Below are 12,500 nucleotides of genomic sequence, written 5' to 3'. Positions count from 1 at the left end.
ATACAGAAGTAAGAAAATAAATAAATATGAGAAAATATTTCTTCATATATAAGAATATAAGAGCATAAACATAGATAGATCCTCTGATGTGTGATCTGTGCTGTTACTGGGTTTCACTCTGTGTTCTTTTAACATGTTGAACTAGAAAAATACCTCTAACAACGTTGACATTATCTAGTAAGGACAGAGGGTTTGTTCAGTTCAACAGTGTGAGTTTCAATAGTTTGTAACGGTATTGTGTTCCTGTTTCTCCAGGATGGTAGAATACTCCTTGGACCTCCAGAACATCAACCTCTCAGCCATCAGGACAGTCAGGGTCCTCAGACCCTCAAAGCCATCAACAGAGTTCCAAGTAAGTCTCCCATAGATACCACCATCACACAATACCTGCCTGATCGAGTCCCAGATCTGCTTCCACTATGACAAGACAGCACACGTCTGAGACCAGGCTACATGCACATTCTCCACTACTATTAAACTGAACAGAAATATAAATGCAACATGCAACAATTTCTAGAGTTTTACTGAGTTGCAGTGAGGGCTGTGGCGGACATGACGTTTTGTCAGCTGGTGATTGTCAAGCAAATAACTGCCAGTCTCACGGTAATTGACAGTTAATACATATACATATTTAGCATCTCCTGGCTTCCACACACAGCCTTCAATCCACTAATGCAGGCCTTTGGAACATCTACATTTAAAAAGTCTAATAAACCCATTTAATGTAGCCTACACTATCACAATAAATCCCTTATTTATTTTAGACAGGTCTAAAGAAACATGATATGAAGAAAATGTAGTCAATTTCAGAAGAACAGAATAGCATCCTCTGAGTTGTCTTTATGTTAGGCCCTGACTATGGCTGTGCCATATGGCTGTGGGCTACACTGGTTCATTTAGCAGACAACATTTGGTTAGAATTCCGTGGCATTATTTTATATTATTTTAAAGTACGAAGAATACAATTGAACAAAGCTGAATAAAACACAAAGGATATTTTCTCCAAACATGTGGCTATTCTGTGTTGAGCAGTTAAAGAATAAACTGGTCCTCCCATATCCTTAATTGAGTTATTTACACCAGTTAAAGAATAAACTGGTCCTCCTATATACTTAATTGAGTTATTTACACCAGTTAAAGAATAAACTGGTCCTCCTATATCCTTAATTGAGTTATTTACACCAGTTAAAGAATAAACTGGTCCTCCTATATCCTTAATTGAGTTATTTACACCAGTTAAAGAATAAATTGGTCCTCCTATATCCTTAATTGAGTTATTTACACCAGTTAAAGAATAAACTGGTCCTCCTATATCCTTAGTTATTTACACCAGTTAAAGAATAAACTGGTCCTCCTATATTCTTAATTGAGTTATTTACACCAGTTAAAGAATAAACTGGTCCTCCTATATCCTTAATTGAGTTATTTACACCAGTTAAAGAATAAACTGGTCCTCCTATATCCTTAATTGAGTTATTTACACCAGTTAAAGAATAAACTGGTCCTCCTATATCCTTAATTGAGTTATTTACACCAGTTAAAGAATAAACTGGTCCTCCTATATTCTTAATTGAGTTATTTACACCAGTTAAAGAATAAACTGGTCCTCCTATATCCTTAATTGAGTTATTTACACCAGTTAAAGAATAAACTGGTCCTCCTATATCCTTAATTGAGTTATTTACACCAGTTAAAGAATAAACTGGTCCTCCTATATCCTTAATTGAGTTATTTACACCAGTTAAAGAATAAACTGGTCCTCCTATATCCTTAATTGAGTTATTTACACCAGTTAAAGAATAAACTGGTCCTCCTATATTCTTAATTGAGTTATTTACACCAGTTAAAGAATAAACTGGTCCTCCTATATCCTTAATTGAGTTATTTACACCAGTTAAAGAATAAACTGGTCCTCCTATATCCTTAATTGAGTTATTTACACCAGTTAAAGAATAAACTGGTCCTCCTATATCCTTAATTGAGTTATTTACACCAGTTAAATAATAAACTGGTCCTCCTATATCCTTAATTGAGTTATTTACACCAGTTAAAGAATAAACTGGTCCTCCTATATCCTTAATTGAGTTATTTACACCAGTTAAAGAATAAACTGGTCCTCCTATATCCTTAATTGAGTTATTTACACCAGTTAAAGAATAAACTGGTCCTCCTATATTCTTAATTGAGTTATTTACACCAGTTAAAGAATAAACTGGTCCTCCTATATCCTTAATTGAGTTATTTACACCAGTTAAAGAATAAACTGGTCCTCCTATATCCTTAATTGAGTTATTTACACCAGTTAAAGAATAAACTGGTCCTCCTATATCCTTAATTGAGTTATTTACACCAGTTAAAGAATAAACTGGTCCTCTTATATCCTTAATTGAGTTATTTACACCAGTTAAAGAATAAACTGGTCCTCCTATATTCTTAATTGAGTTATTTACACCAGTTAAAGAATAAACTGGTCCTCCTATATCCTTAATTGAGTTATTTACACCAGTTAAAGAATAAACTGGTCCTCCTATATCCTTAATTGAGTTATTTACACCAGTTAAAGAATAAACTGGTCCTCCTATATCCTTAATTGAGTTATTTACACCAGTTAAAGAATAAACTGGTCCTCCTATATTCTTAATTGAGTTATTTACACCAGTTAAAGAATAAACTGGTCCTCCTATATCCTTAATTGAGTTATTTACACCAGTTAAAGAATAAACTGAATAATTGAGTTATTTACTGGGTCCTCCTATATAATCCTTAAAGAATAAACTGGTCCTCCTATATTCTTAATCGAGTTATTTACACCAGTTAAAGAATAAACTGGTCCTCCTATATCCTTAATTGAGTTATTTACACCAGTTAGAGAATAAACTGGTCCACCTATATCCTTAATTGAGTTATTTACACCAGTTAAAGAATAAACTGGTCCTCCTATATCCTTAATTGAGTTATTTACACCAGTTAAAGAATAAACTGGTCCTCCTATATCCTTAATTGAGTTATTTACACCAGTTAACCTCTTGATTCTAGCCATCCCGGATCCGGGATCGTGAATACAGCCTCAAGCTCATTAGCATAACACAACGTTAACTATTCATGAAAATCGCAAATGAAATTAAATAAATATGCTAGCTCTCAAGCTTAGCCTTTTGTTAACAACACTGGCATCTCAGATTTTCAAAATATGCTTTTCAACCATAGCAAAACAAGCATTAGTGTAACAGTATTGATAGCTAGCGTAGCATTTAGCGTTAGCATTGTGCGGGCAACATTTTCACAAAAACAAGAAAAGCATTCAAATAAAATAATTTACCTTTGAAGAACTTTGGATGTTTTCAATGAGGAGACTCTCAGTTAGATAGCAAATGTTCAGTTTGTCCAAAAAGATTCTTTGAGGTGGAGAAATCGCTCCAATATGTACATCACATTTGGCTAAGAAAACCCCCCGAAAATTCAGTCATTACAGCGCCAAACTTTTTTCCAAATTAACTCCATAATATCGACAGAAACATGGCAAACGTTGTTTAGAATCAATCCTCAAGGTGTTTTTCACATATCTATTCGATGATAAGTCATTCATGGCAGTTTGGTTTCTCCTCTGAAGCAAATGGTAAAATACACGCAGCTGGAGATTATGCAATAATTGCAACGGAGGACACCAAGCGGAGCACCTGGTAAATGTAGTCTCTTATGGTCAATCTTCCAATGATATGCCTACAAATATGTCACAATGCTGCAGACACCTTGGGGAAACAACAGAAAGTATAGGCTCATTCCTTGCGCATTCACAGCCATATAAGGAGACATTGGAACAAAGCGCATTCAAAATCTGGGGCATTTCCTGTTTGAAATTTCATCTTGGTTTCGCCTGTAGCATCAGATCTGGGGCACTCACAGATAATATCTTTGCAGATTTGGAAACGTCAGAGTGTTTTCTTTCCAAAGCTGTCAATTATATGCATAGTCGAGCATCTTTTCATGACAAAATATCTTGTTTATCTTGTTTTTTATCCCAAAATTAAAAGAGCGCCCCCTATATCGAAGAAGTTCAAACTTGAGACATCTGTGGCATTATTGTGTGACAAAACTGCACATTTAAGAGTTGCCTTTTATTATCCCCAGCACAAGGTGCTCCTGTGTAATGATCATGAGTTTTAATCAGATTGTTGATATGCCACACCTGTCAGGTGGATGGATTATATTGGCAAAGAAGAAATGCTCACTAACAAGGATGTAAACAGAAAAAATAAAATAATAATAACAATAATAATTCATTTCTGGGATCTTTTATTTCAGCTCATGAAACATGGTACAAACACTTAACATGCTGCGTTAATATTTTTGTTTAGTGGGTTAAGTGTTTTATGTTCCCTCACCATCGAGAGCTCTTCTCAATAGGCCACAGAACATCAGCACCATGGACAGCTGCCACACTGGCACTTCAGCAGAGAAAGTCCATGCTACTGTGTAACCTTATACAGGGCACTCTCCATGGCTTTCAAGTCGACTGCTGCTCTCTATGCTAAAAATAATACATTTACCAAGGATAGTAGTGGTAATGGAAGTAATAGGGATAGTAGTGGTAATGGAAGTAATAGGGATAGTAGTGGTAATGGAAGTAATAGGGATAGGGATAGTAGTGGTAATGGTAGTAGTAGGGATAGGGATAGTAGTGGTAATGGTAGTAGTAGGGATAGGGATAGTAGTGGTAATGGTAGTAGTAGGGATAGGGATAGTAGTGGTAATGGTAGTAATAGGGATAGGGATAGTAGTGGTAATGGTAGTAGTAGGGATAGGGATAGTAGTGGTAATGGTAGTAGTAGGGATAGGGATAGTAGTGGTAATGGTAGTAATAGGGATAGGGATAGTAGTGGTAATGGTAGTAGTAGGGATAGGGATAGTAGTGGTAATGGTAGTAGTAGGGATAGGGATAGTAGTGGTAATGGTAGTAGTAGGGATAGGGATAGTAGTGGTAATGGAAGTAATAGGGATAGTAGTGGTAATGGAAGTAATAGGGATAGTAGTGGTAATGGAAGTAATAGGGATAGTAGTGGTAATGGAAGTAATAGGGATAGTAGTGGTAATGGAAGTAATAGGGATAGTAGTGATAATGGTAGTAGTAGGGATAGTAGTGGTAATGGAAGTAATAGGGATAGGGATAGTAGTGATAATGGTAGTAGTAGGGATAGTAGTGGTAATGGAAGTAATAGGGATAGGGATAGTAGTGATAATGGTAGTAGTAGGGATAGTAGTGGTAATGGTAGTAGTAGGGATAGTAGTGGTAACATTGAGTGGCTGCTGCCAACACACTGACACTGACACTGACTCAACTCCAGCCACTTTAATAATGGGAATTGATGGGAAATGATGTAAATATATCACTAGCCACTTTAAACAATGCTACCTTATATAATGTTACTTACCCTACATTATTCATCTCAGATGCATACGTATATACTGTACTCTATATCATCGACTGCATCCTTATGTAATACATGTATCACTAGCCACTTTAACTATGCCACTTTGTTTACATACTCATCTCATATGTATATACTGTACTCGATACCATCTACTGTATCTTGCCTATGCTGCTCTGTACCATCACTCAATTTGATTTGATTTAGTGGTAATGGTAGTAGTGTAAATAATAATGGTGGTAATGGTAGTAGTGTAAATAATAGTAGCGGTAATGGTAATAGTGTAAATAATAGTGGTGGTAATGGTAGTAGTAGGGATAGTAGTGGTAATGATAGTAGTGGTAATGGTAGTAGTGTAAATAATAATGGTGGTAATGGTAGTAGTGTAAATAATAGTAGTGGTAATGGTAATAGTGTAAATAATAGTAGTGGTAATGGTAGTAATGTAAATAATATTGGTGGTAATGGTAGTAGTAGGGATAGTAGTGGTAATGGTAGTAATGGAAATAATAATGGTGGTAATGGTAGTAGTGTAAATAATAATGGTGGTAATGGTAGTAGTGTAAATAATAGTAATGGTAATAGTGTAAATAATAGTAGTGGTAATGGTAATAGTGTAAATAATAGTAGTGGTAATGGTAGTAATGTAAATAATAATGGTGGTAATGGTAGTAGTAGGGATAGTAGTGGTAATGGTAGTCGTGTAAATAATAGTGGTGGTAATGGTAGTAGTGTAAATAGTAATGGTGGTAATGGTAGTAATGTAAAATAATAATGGTGGTAATGTAATGTAGCATGGTAGTGTAAATAATAATGGTGGTAATGGTAGTAAATAATAATGTGGTAAATAGTAATGGGTGGTAATGGTAGTAGTGGAAATAATAATGGAGGTAATGGTAGTAGTGTAAATAATAGTGGTGGTAATTTAAATAGTAATGGTGGTAATGTAGTAGTGTAAATAATAGTAATGTTAGCATTCATTCTAGTAGTATTAATAGAAGCATGTTCATTTCCATGTTTAGCCTTTTATTGTCCCCCTTATTTATCACATTCTTCTATTATCATCCACTGATGCAGTGTTGCAGTTCTTGACACAAACCTGTTACCTCGTTCAAAGGCACTTCAACCTTTTGTCCCTCCCATTCACCCTCTGAAAGGCACCTACTACCATACCTCGTTCAAAGGCACTTCAATCTTTTGTCCCACCCATTCACCCTCTGAAAGGCACCTACTACCATACCTCGTTCAAAGGCACTTCAACCTTTTGTCCCTCCCATTCACCCTCTGAAAGGCACCTACTACCATACCTCGTTCAAAGGCTCTTCAACCTTTTGTCCCTCCCATTCACCCTCTGAAAGGCACCTACTACCATACCTCGTTCAAAGGCACTTCAACCTTTTGTCCCTCCCATTCACCCCCTGAAAGGCACACATACACAATCCATGTCTGAATTGTTTTAACAAATTACATCAATAAGGGATCACAGCTTTCACTTGGATTCACCTGGTCAGTCTGTCATGGAAACATCAGGTGTTCATAATACTTTGTCAATATTTACGCAATCTTTCTCATGTCAATAAAGCTATTTGAATTTGATTTTGAGAGAGAGTCTGTCTGTCTCTGTTGCTACGTGCTCTTCTCTCTCTGTGTGTTCCAGAGCTCATCCCAAACCACTTCAACACCCAATCAGCATCATAAGTACCTTATTATTTCCTGAGTTGTTCTAAGGAAAGCGAACGGTCCAAAAGACAAGGGTGCTGATTGTTTTCACAGATTTTGATGAGATCAGAGATAGTAAACAATTTAGTTGTTGAGTCCAAATTGTGCCAGGCAATCACACAATCACACAATGTATTTATTTATTTATTTACTTTATTTTCCTCTTCCAATGACAGACCCCCCCACACACACACACACACACACACACACACAGCTATTCACTGTGAGAACGATTGAGTGGTCTCTTAGTTGGATGCGATGATACTTGAGTTAATGTTGCTTTGCTTCATTCTCAAGTGTGATGCTACAACCAAACCTTTCCTATTCATAATCCAGCTACATCCATAATGGCTGGAGCTTATAGCTCACTATACAGGTGACAACGTGCAGCTCATTTCTCTTGTGTGTGTGTGTGTCTTCACGGTTTCAAGGTTGTGGTTGGTGTGTGTCTTCATGGGTACTAGGTGTGTGTTTGGTGTGTGTCCTCTGTGGGAAAGTGTGATGAGAGACGGGAGTGAGGGAGAGAGAATAGAAGAGACAGACCAGGAGAATAGAGGAGGAAAGAGCATGAGTTGTACAATAGAGGGAGAGATAGTAAGGGATTAATCAGCAGTCTTTCTAACTACTGTAGAGATTATAGTCCTCTCTAGTGGATTATTCCCTAGTTAGAATGTTCCTGTGTCCTCTCCCCTTTCAGATGTTCCTGGTGATCAGAGAGCATTGAGTAGGAACAGCCACCCCCTTTTCTAATATCTCTCTCTCTCTCTCTCTCTCTCTCTCTCTCTCTCTCTCTCTCTCTCTCTCTCTCTCTCTCTCTCTCTCTCTCTCTCTCTCTCTCTCTCTCTCTCTCTCTCTCTCTCTCTCTCTCTCTCTCTCTCTCTCTCTCTCTCTCTCTCTCTCTCTCTCTCTCTCTCTCTCTTTCTCTTCTCGTCTTTCTCCCACCCCCTTTCAATTCTCCAGTCAGATCCATCACTCTCACAATGAAATATAGTAGTTGCTCCTTTTCCTTCCTTCCTTCCTTCCTTCCTTCCTTCCTTCCTTCATTCCTTCCTTCCTTCCTCCCCTGGAACAAACTCTGCACAGTAAAAGAGGAGAGGGGGAGAGAGGAGGAGAGGAACAGAGATGGAGAGAGAGAGGGAAGGGCAGAGAGGTATGGAGTGGGAAGGGATTTCTGTGTGAGAGCGATAGAGAGAGAGAGCAGGTGGGGAAAAGAGGGAGAGGGGAGGAAGGTGTATGTGTGAGGGAGAGAAATAGGGTTCAAGGTGAGAGAAAAAAGATAGAGGGAGAGAATGAGGGAGGGAGGGGAGGAGGCAAAGTGGGTAGAGAGATGTACTCTATACATAGTGTGAACAGGTTTTGAGGGGAGAGATTGGTAGTGGTGAACAGGTTTAGAGAGGAGAGGAGAGGAGAGGAGAGGAGAGGAGAGGAGTATAGAGATGGAAAGTAGAGAAGTGAGGGATGGACTGAGGCGAGAAGCAGAGGGACCTGGATGACTAGCTATTTCGATGATGGATCGAGCGGAGCGCAGGAATGAGAGTGGGGAAAGAGGGAGTCGGATGAATAGAGACAATAAGTGAGGGATGAGCGAGGGGAACGAAGGAGAAGATGAGATGCTGCAGAAGAAAGAGAGGAGAGAGAGAAAAGAGGTGTGAAATATCGCCATCGCTTTTGTTAACAGACATACTCAATATTTAGAGCCGACATGGATACCTCACAGTCATGTAGTTGCACCGTGGCTAATGCTAACTTAATGACTGTGTGATGCGACTGTGGCACGGCTGCAGCTCTATGGACTACTGACACGTTTATCACTGTCAATGAGACTATTGGCCCAGTCAAACAACTGGTAACTAACTGGGTTATGGGGATAGGTATTTTATGTGTCGGAATATATTCTTAACATACTCTTCATGTCTAGTCTATGTTTTTCTACCACGGCACGATTTGATTGGCTCAAACATCATAATGTCTAATGTTTACGAAGTAATATTAAATATACGACTTCAAACATGCTTTAATTCCCAGGAATACCAGAATAAGTCATTACTTATTCTATTCATAGAAATGGTATTGACAAAACAACTGTTGTTTTGGATTAAATAGGATCCTATAGGAGCCAAGGTCTTTGTAGTGGGTTGATATGTTTGCCTATGATTGAAGCCATCGAAGTCATTTCTGTATATTCAGAGAAGAAATACCAACGCAGAAACATTTTATGTTTGTATGACTGTGAGGGTTAGGGTTCCACTTTAGTGAAGTGAATTGAATAGTGAATTGTTTAGTGAGCTGAATGGACTGTGAGGGTTAGGGTTCCACTTTAGTGAAGTGAATTGTTTAGTGAGCTGAATGGACTGTGAGGGTTTGGGTTCCACTTTAGTGAAGTGAAGTTTAGTGAATTGTTTAGTTAGCTGAATGGACTGTGAGTGTTAGGGTTCCACTTTAGTGAAGTGAATTGTTTAGTGAATTGTTTAGTGAGCTGAATGGACTGTGAGGGTTAGGGTTCCACTTTAGTGAAGTGAATTGTTTAGTGAATTGTTTAGTGAGCTGAATGGACTGTGAGGGTTAGGGTTCCACTTTAGTGAAGTGAATTGTTTAGTGAATTGTTTAGTGAGCTGAATGGACTGTTTAGTGAGCTGCTGAATGGACTGTGAGGGTTAGGGTTCCACTTTAGTGAAGTGAATTGAATAGTGAATTGTTTAGTGAGCTGAATGGACTGTGAGGGTTAGGGTTCCACTTTAGTGAAGTGAATTGTTTAGTGAGCTGAATGGACTGTGAGTGTTAGGGTTCCACTTTAGTGAAGTGAATTGAATAGTGAATTGTTTAGTGAGCTGAATGGACTGTGAGGGTTAGGGTTCCACTTTAGTGAAGTGAATTGTTTAGTGAATTGTTTAGTGAGCTGAATGGACTGTGAGGGTTAGGGTTCCACTTTAGTGAAGTGAATTGTTTAGTGAGCTGAATGGACTGTGAGGGTTAGGGTTCCACTTTAGTGAAGTGAATTGTTTAGTGAATTGTTTAGTGAGCTGAATGGACTGTGAGGGTTAGGGTTCCACTTTAGTGAAGTGAATTGTTTAGTGAATTGTTTAGTGAGCTGAATGGACTGTGAGGGTTAGGGTTCCACTTTAGTGAAGTGAATTGAATAGTGAATTGTTTAGTGAGCTGAATGGACTGTGAGGGTTAGGGTTCCACTTTAGTAAAGTGAATTGTTTAGTGAATTGTTTAGTGAGCTGAATGGACTGTGAGGGTTAGGGTTCCACTTTAGTGAAGTGAATTGAATAGTGAATTGTTTAGTGAGCTGGATGGACTGAATGGTGAATTGTTTAGTGAGCTGAATAGACTGTGAGGGTTTGGGTTCCATTTTAGTGAAGTGAATTGTTTAGTGAGCTGAATAGACTGTGAGGGATGGGTTCCACTTTAGGAAGTGAATTGTTTTTGTGAGCTGAATAGACTGTGAGGGTTTGGGTTCCACTTTAGTGAAGTGAATTGTTTAGTGAGCTGAATAGACTGTGAGGGTTTGGGTTCCACTTTAGTGAAGTGAATTGTTTAGTGAGCTGAATAGACTGTGAGGGATGGGTTCCACTTTATGAAGTGAATTGTTTAGTGAGCTGAATAGACTGTGAGGGTTTGGGTTCCACTTTATGAAGTGAATTGTTTAGTGAGCTGAATAGTAAGTTGAAGCTTATTGTAAGGTGGAAAAGGCATCAATGCTTTTGCCTCGTGTTACTTCAACATCAGGAGATTAGACCACATATCAGCCAGGCTTCCACTCTTTCATTTGTTCTCTCTGGGGAGGGGGAGGAATGGAGGGAGGGGGAGGAATGGAGGGAGGGGGAGGAATGGGAGGGAGGGGGAGGAGGGAGGGAGGAATGGGGGGAGGGGGGATGGAGGAAGGGGAAGAATGGAGGGAGGGGGAGGGGGAGGGAGGGGGAGGAATGGAGGGGGAGGAATGGAGGGAGGGGAGGGAGAGGAATGGAGGGAGGGGGAGGAATGGAGGGAGGGGGAGGAATGGAGGAGGGGGAGGAATGGAGGGAGGGGGAGGAATGGAGGTAGGAGGGAGGAATGGAGGGGGAGGAAGGAGGGAGGGGAGGAATGGAGGGAGGGGGAGGAATGGAGGAGGAGGAGGGGAGGAATGGAGGGAGGGGGAGGAATGGAGGGAGGGGGAGGAATGGAGGGGGAGGAGGGGGAGGAATGGAGGGAGGGGTAGGAATGGAGGGAGGAGGGAGGAGGAGGGGGGGGAGGAATGGAGGGAGGGGGAGGGAGGGAGGGAGGAATGGAGGGAGGGGGAGGAGGGGAGGGGGAGGGGGGGAGGGGGAGGGGAGGGAGGGGGAGGAGAGGGAGGGGGAGGAATGGAGGGAGGAATGGAGGGAGGGGGAGGGGAGGGGGGGGTAGGAATGGAGGGAGGGGATGGAATGGAGGGAGGGGGAGGGGAGGTAGGGGGAGGAATGGAGGGAGGGTGGAGGGTGGGGGAAATGGAGGGAGGGGGAGGAGGAGGAATGGAGGGATGGAGGGAGGGGGAGGAATGGAGGGAGGGGGAGGAATGGAGGGAGGGGGAGGAGAGGGAGGGAGGAATGGAGGGGGGGGAGGAATGGAGGGAGGGGGAGGAATGGAGGGGGGTAGGAATGGAGGGAGGGGAGGAATGGAGGGAGGGGGAGGAATGGAGGGAGGAGGGAGGAATGGAGGGAGGGGGAGGAATGGAGGGAGGGGGAGGGGGGAGGGAGGAGGGAGGGAGGGAGGGGAGGGGAGGGAGGGGAGGGAGGAAATGGAGGGAGGGGGGAGGGGGAGGGAGGAATGGAGGGAGGGGAGGAATGGAGGGAGGGGGGAGGGGAGGGAGGAATGGAGGGGGGGAGGAGAGGAATGGAGGGAGGGGGGAGGAGAGGGAGGAAGTGTTCTACATTTAGGAATAACTGCACATGCTGTATTTTGTATTTTGTATTTTGTATTTTGTCCAAATTAAAATATTATTTTATCCCCCTGTCTCGTCTAGGTCCTTAGGAAGCTCCAGTGATAATAGCAGTAAAACTCTACAACCAAATCTGTACTGGTCTGATCTGTGTGTGTGTGTGTGTGTGTGTGTGTGTGTGTGTGTGTGTGTGTGTGTGTGTGTGTGTGTGTGTGTGTGTGTGTGTGTGTGTGTGTGTGTGTGTGTGTGTGTGTGCGTGCGTGCGTGTGTGCGTGCGTGTGTGTGTGTGTGTCAGGTATGCGTATCCTGGTGAATCTCCTCCTGGACACTCTCCCCATGCTTGGGAATGTCCTGCTACTCTGTTTCTTCGTCTTCTTCATCTTCGGCGTCATTGGAGTGCAGCTGTGGGCGGGGCTACTGAGGAACCGCTGCTACCCCAAGGAAAACTTCACCCTGTG

The 12,500-nt window shown here is 41.1% G+C and overlaps 1 protein-coding gene across 1 annotated transcript in view; it reads left to right on the top strand.

The window, feature by feature from the left end:
- Positions 1 to 12,339: 12,339 nt before the first annotated feature.
- The window catches only part of LOC124023190 (voltage-dependent T-type calcium channel subunit alpha-1I-like), a 39,887-nt gene continuing 39,726 nt past the window's right edge, over positions 12,340 to 12,500 (top strand). Inside the window, exon 1 of the mRNA XM_046337718.1 lies at positions 12,340 to 12,497. Within this exon, the coding sequence (XP_046193674.1) occupies positions 12,340 to 12,497 (158 nt within the window). The remainder of the gene's footprint in view (positions 12,498 to 12,500) is intronic.

Source organism: Oncorhynchus gorbuscha, unplaced genomic scaffold (assembly GCF_021184085.1).
Source record: "Oncorhynchus gorbuscha isolate QuinsamMale2020 ecotype Even-year unplaced genomic scaffold, OgorEven_v1.0 Un_scaffold_1535, whole genome shotgun sequence".
Classification (NCBI taxonomy): domain Eukaryota; kingdom Metazoa; phylum Chordata; class Actinopteri; order Salmoniformes; family Salmonidae; genus Oncorhynchus; species Oncorhynchus gorbuscha.
The sequence above is the reverse complement of the archived record's forward strand: the minus strand, read 5'-3'. Positions and strand labels throughout refer to the sequence as shown.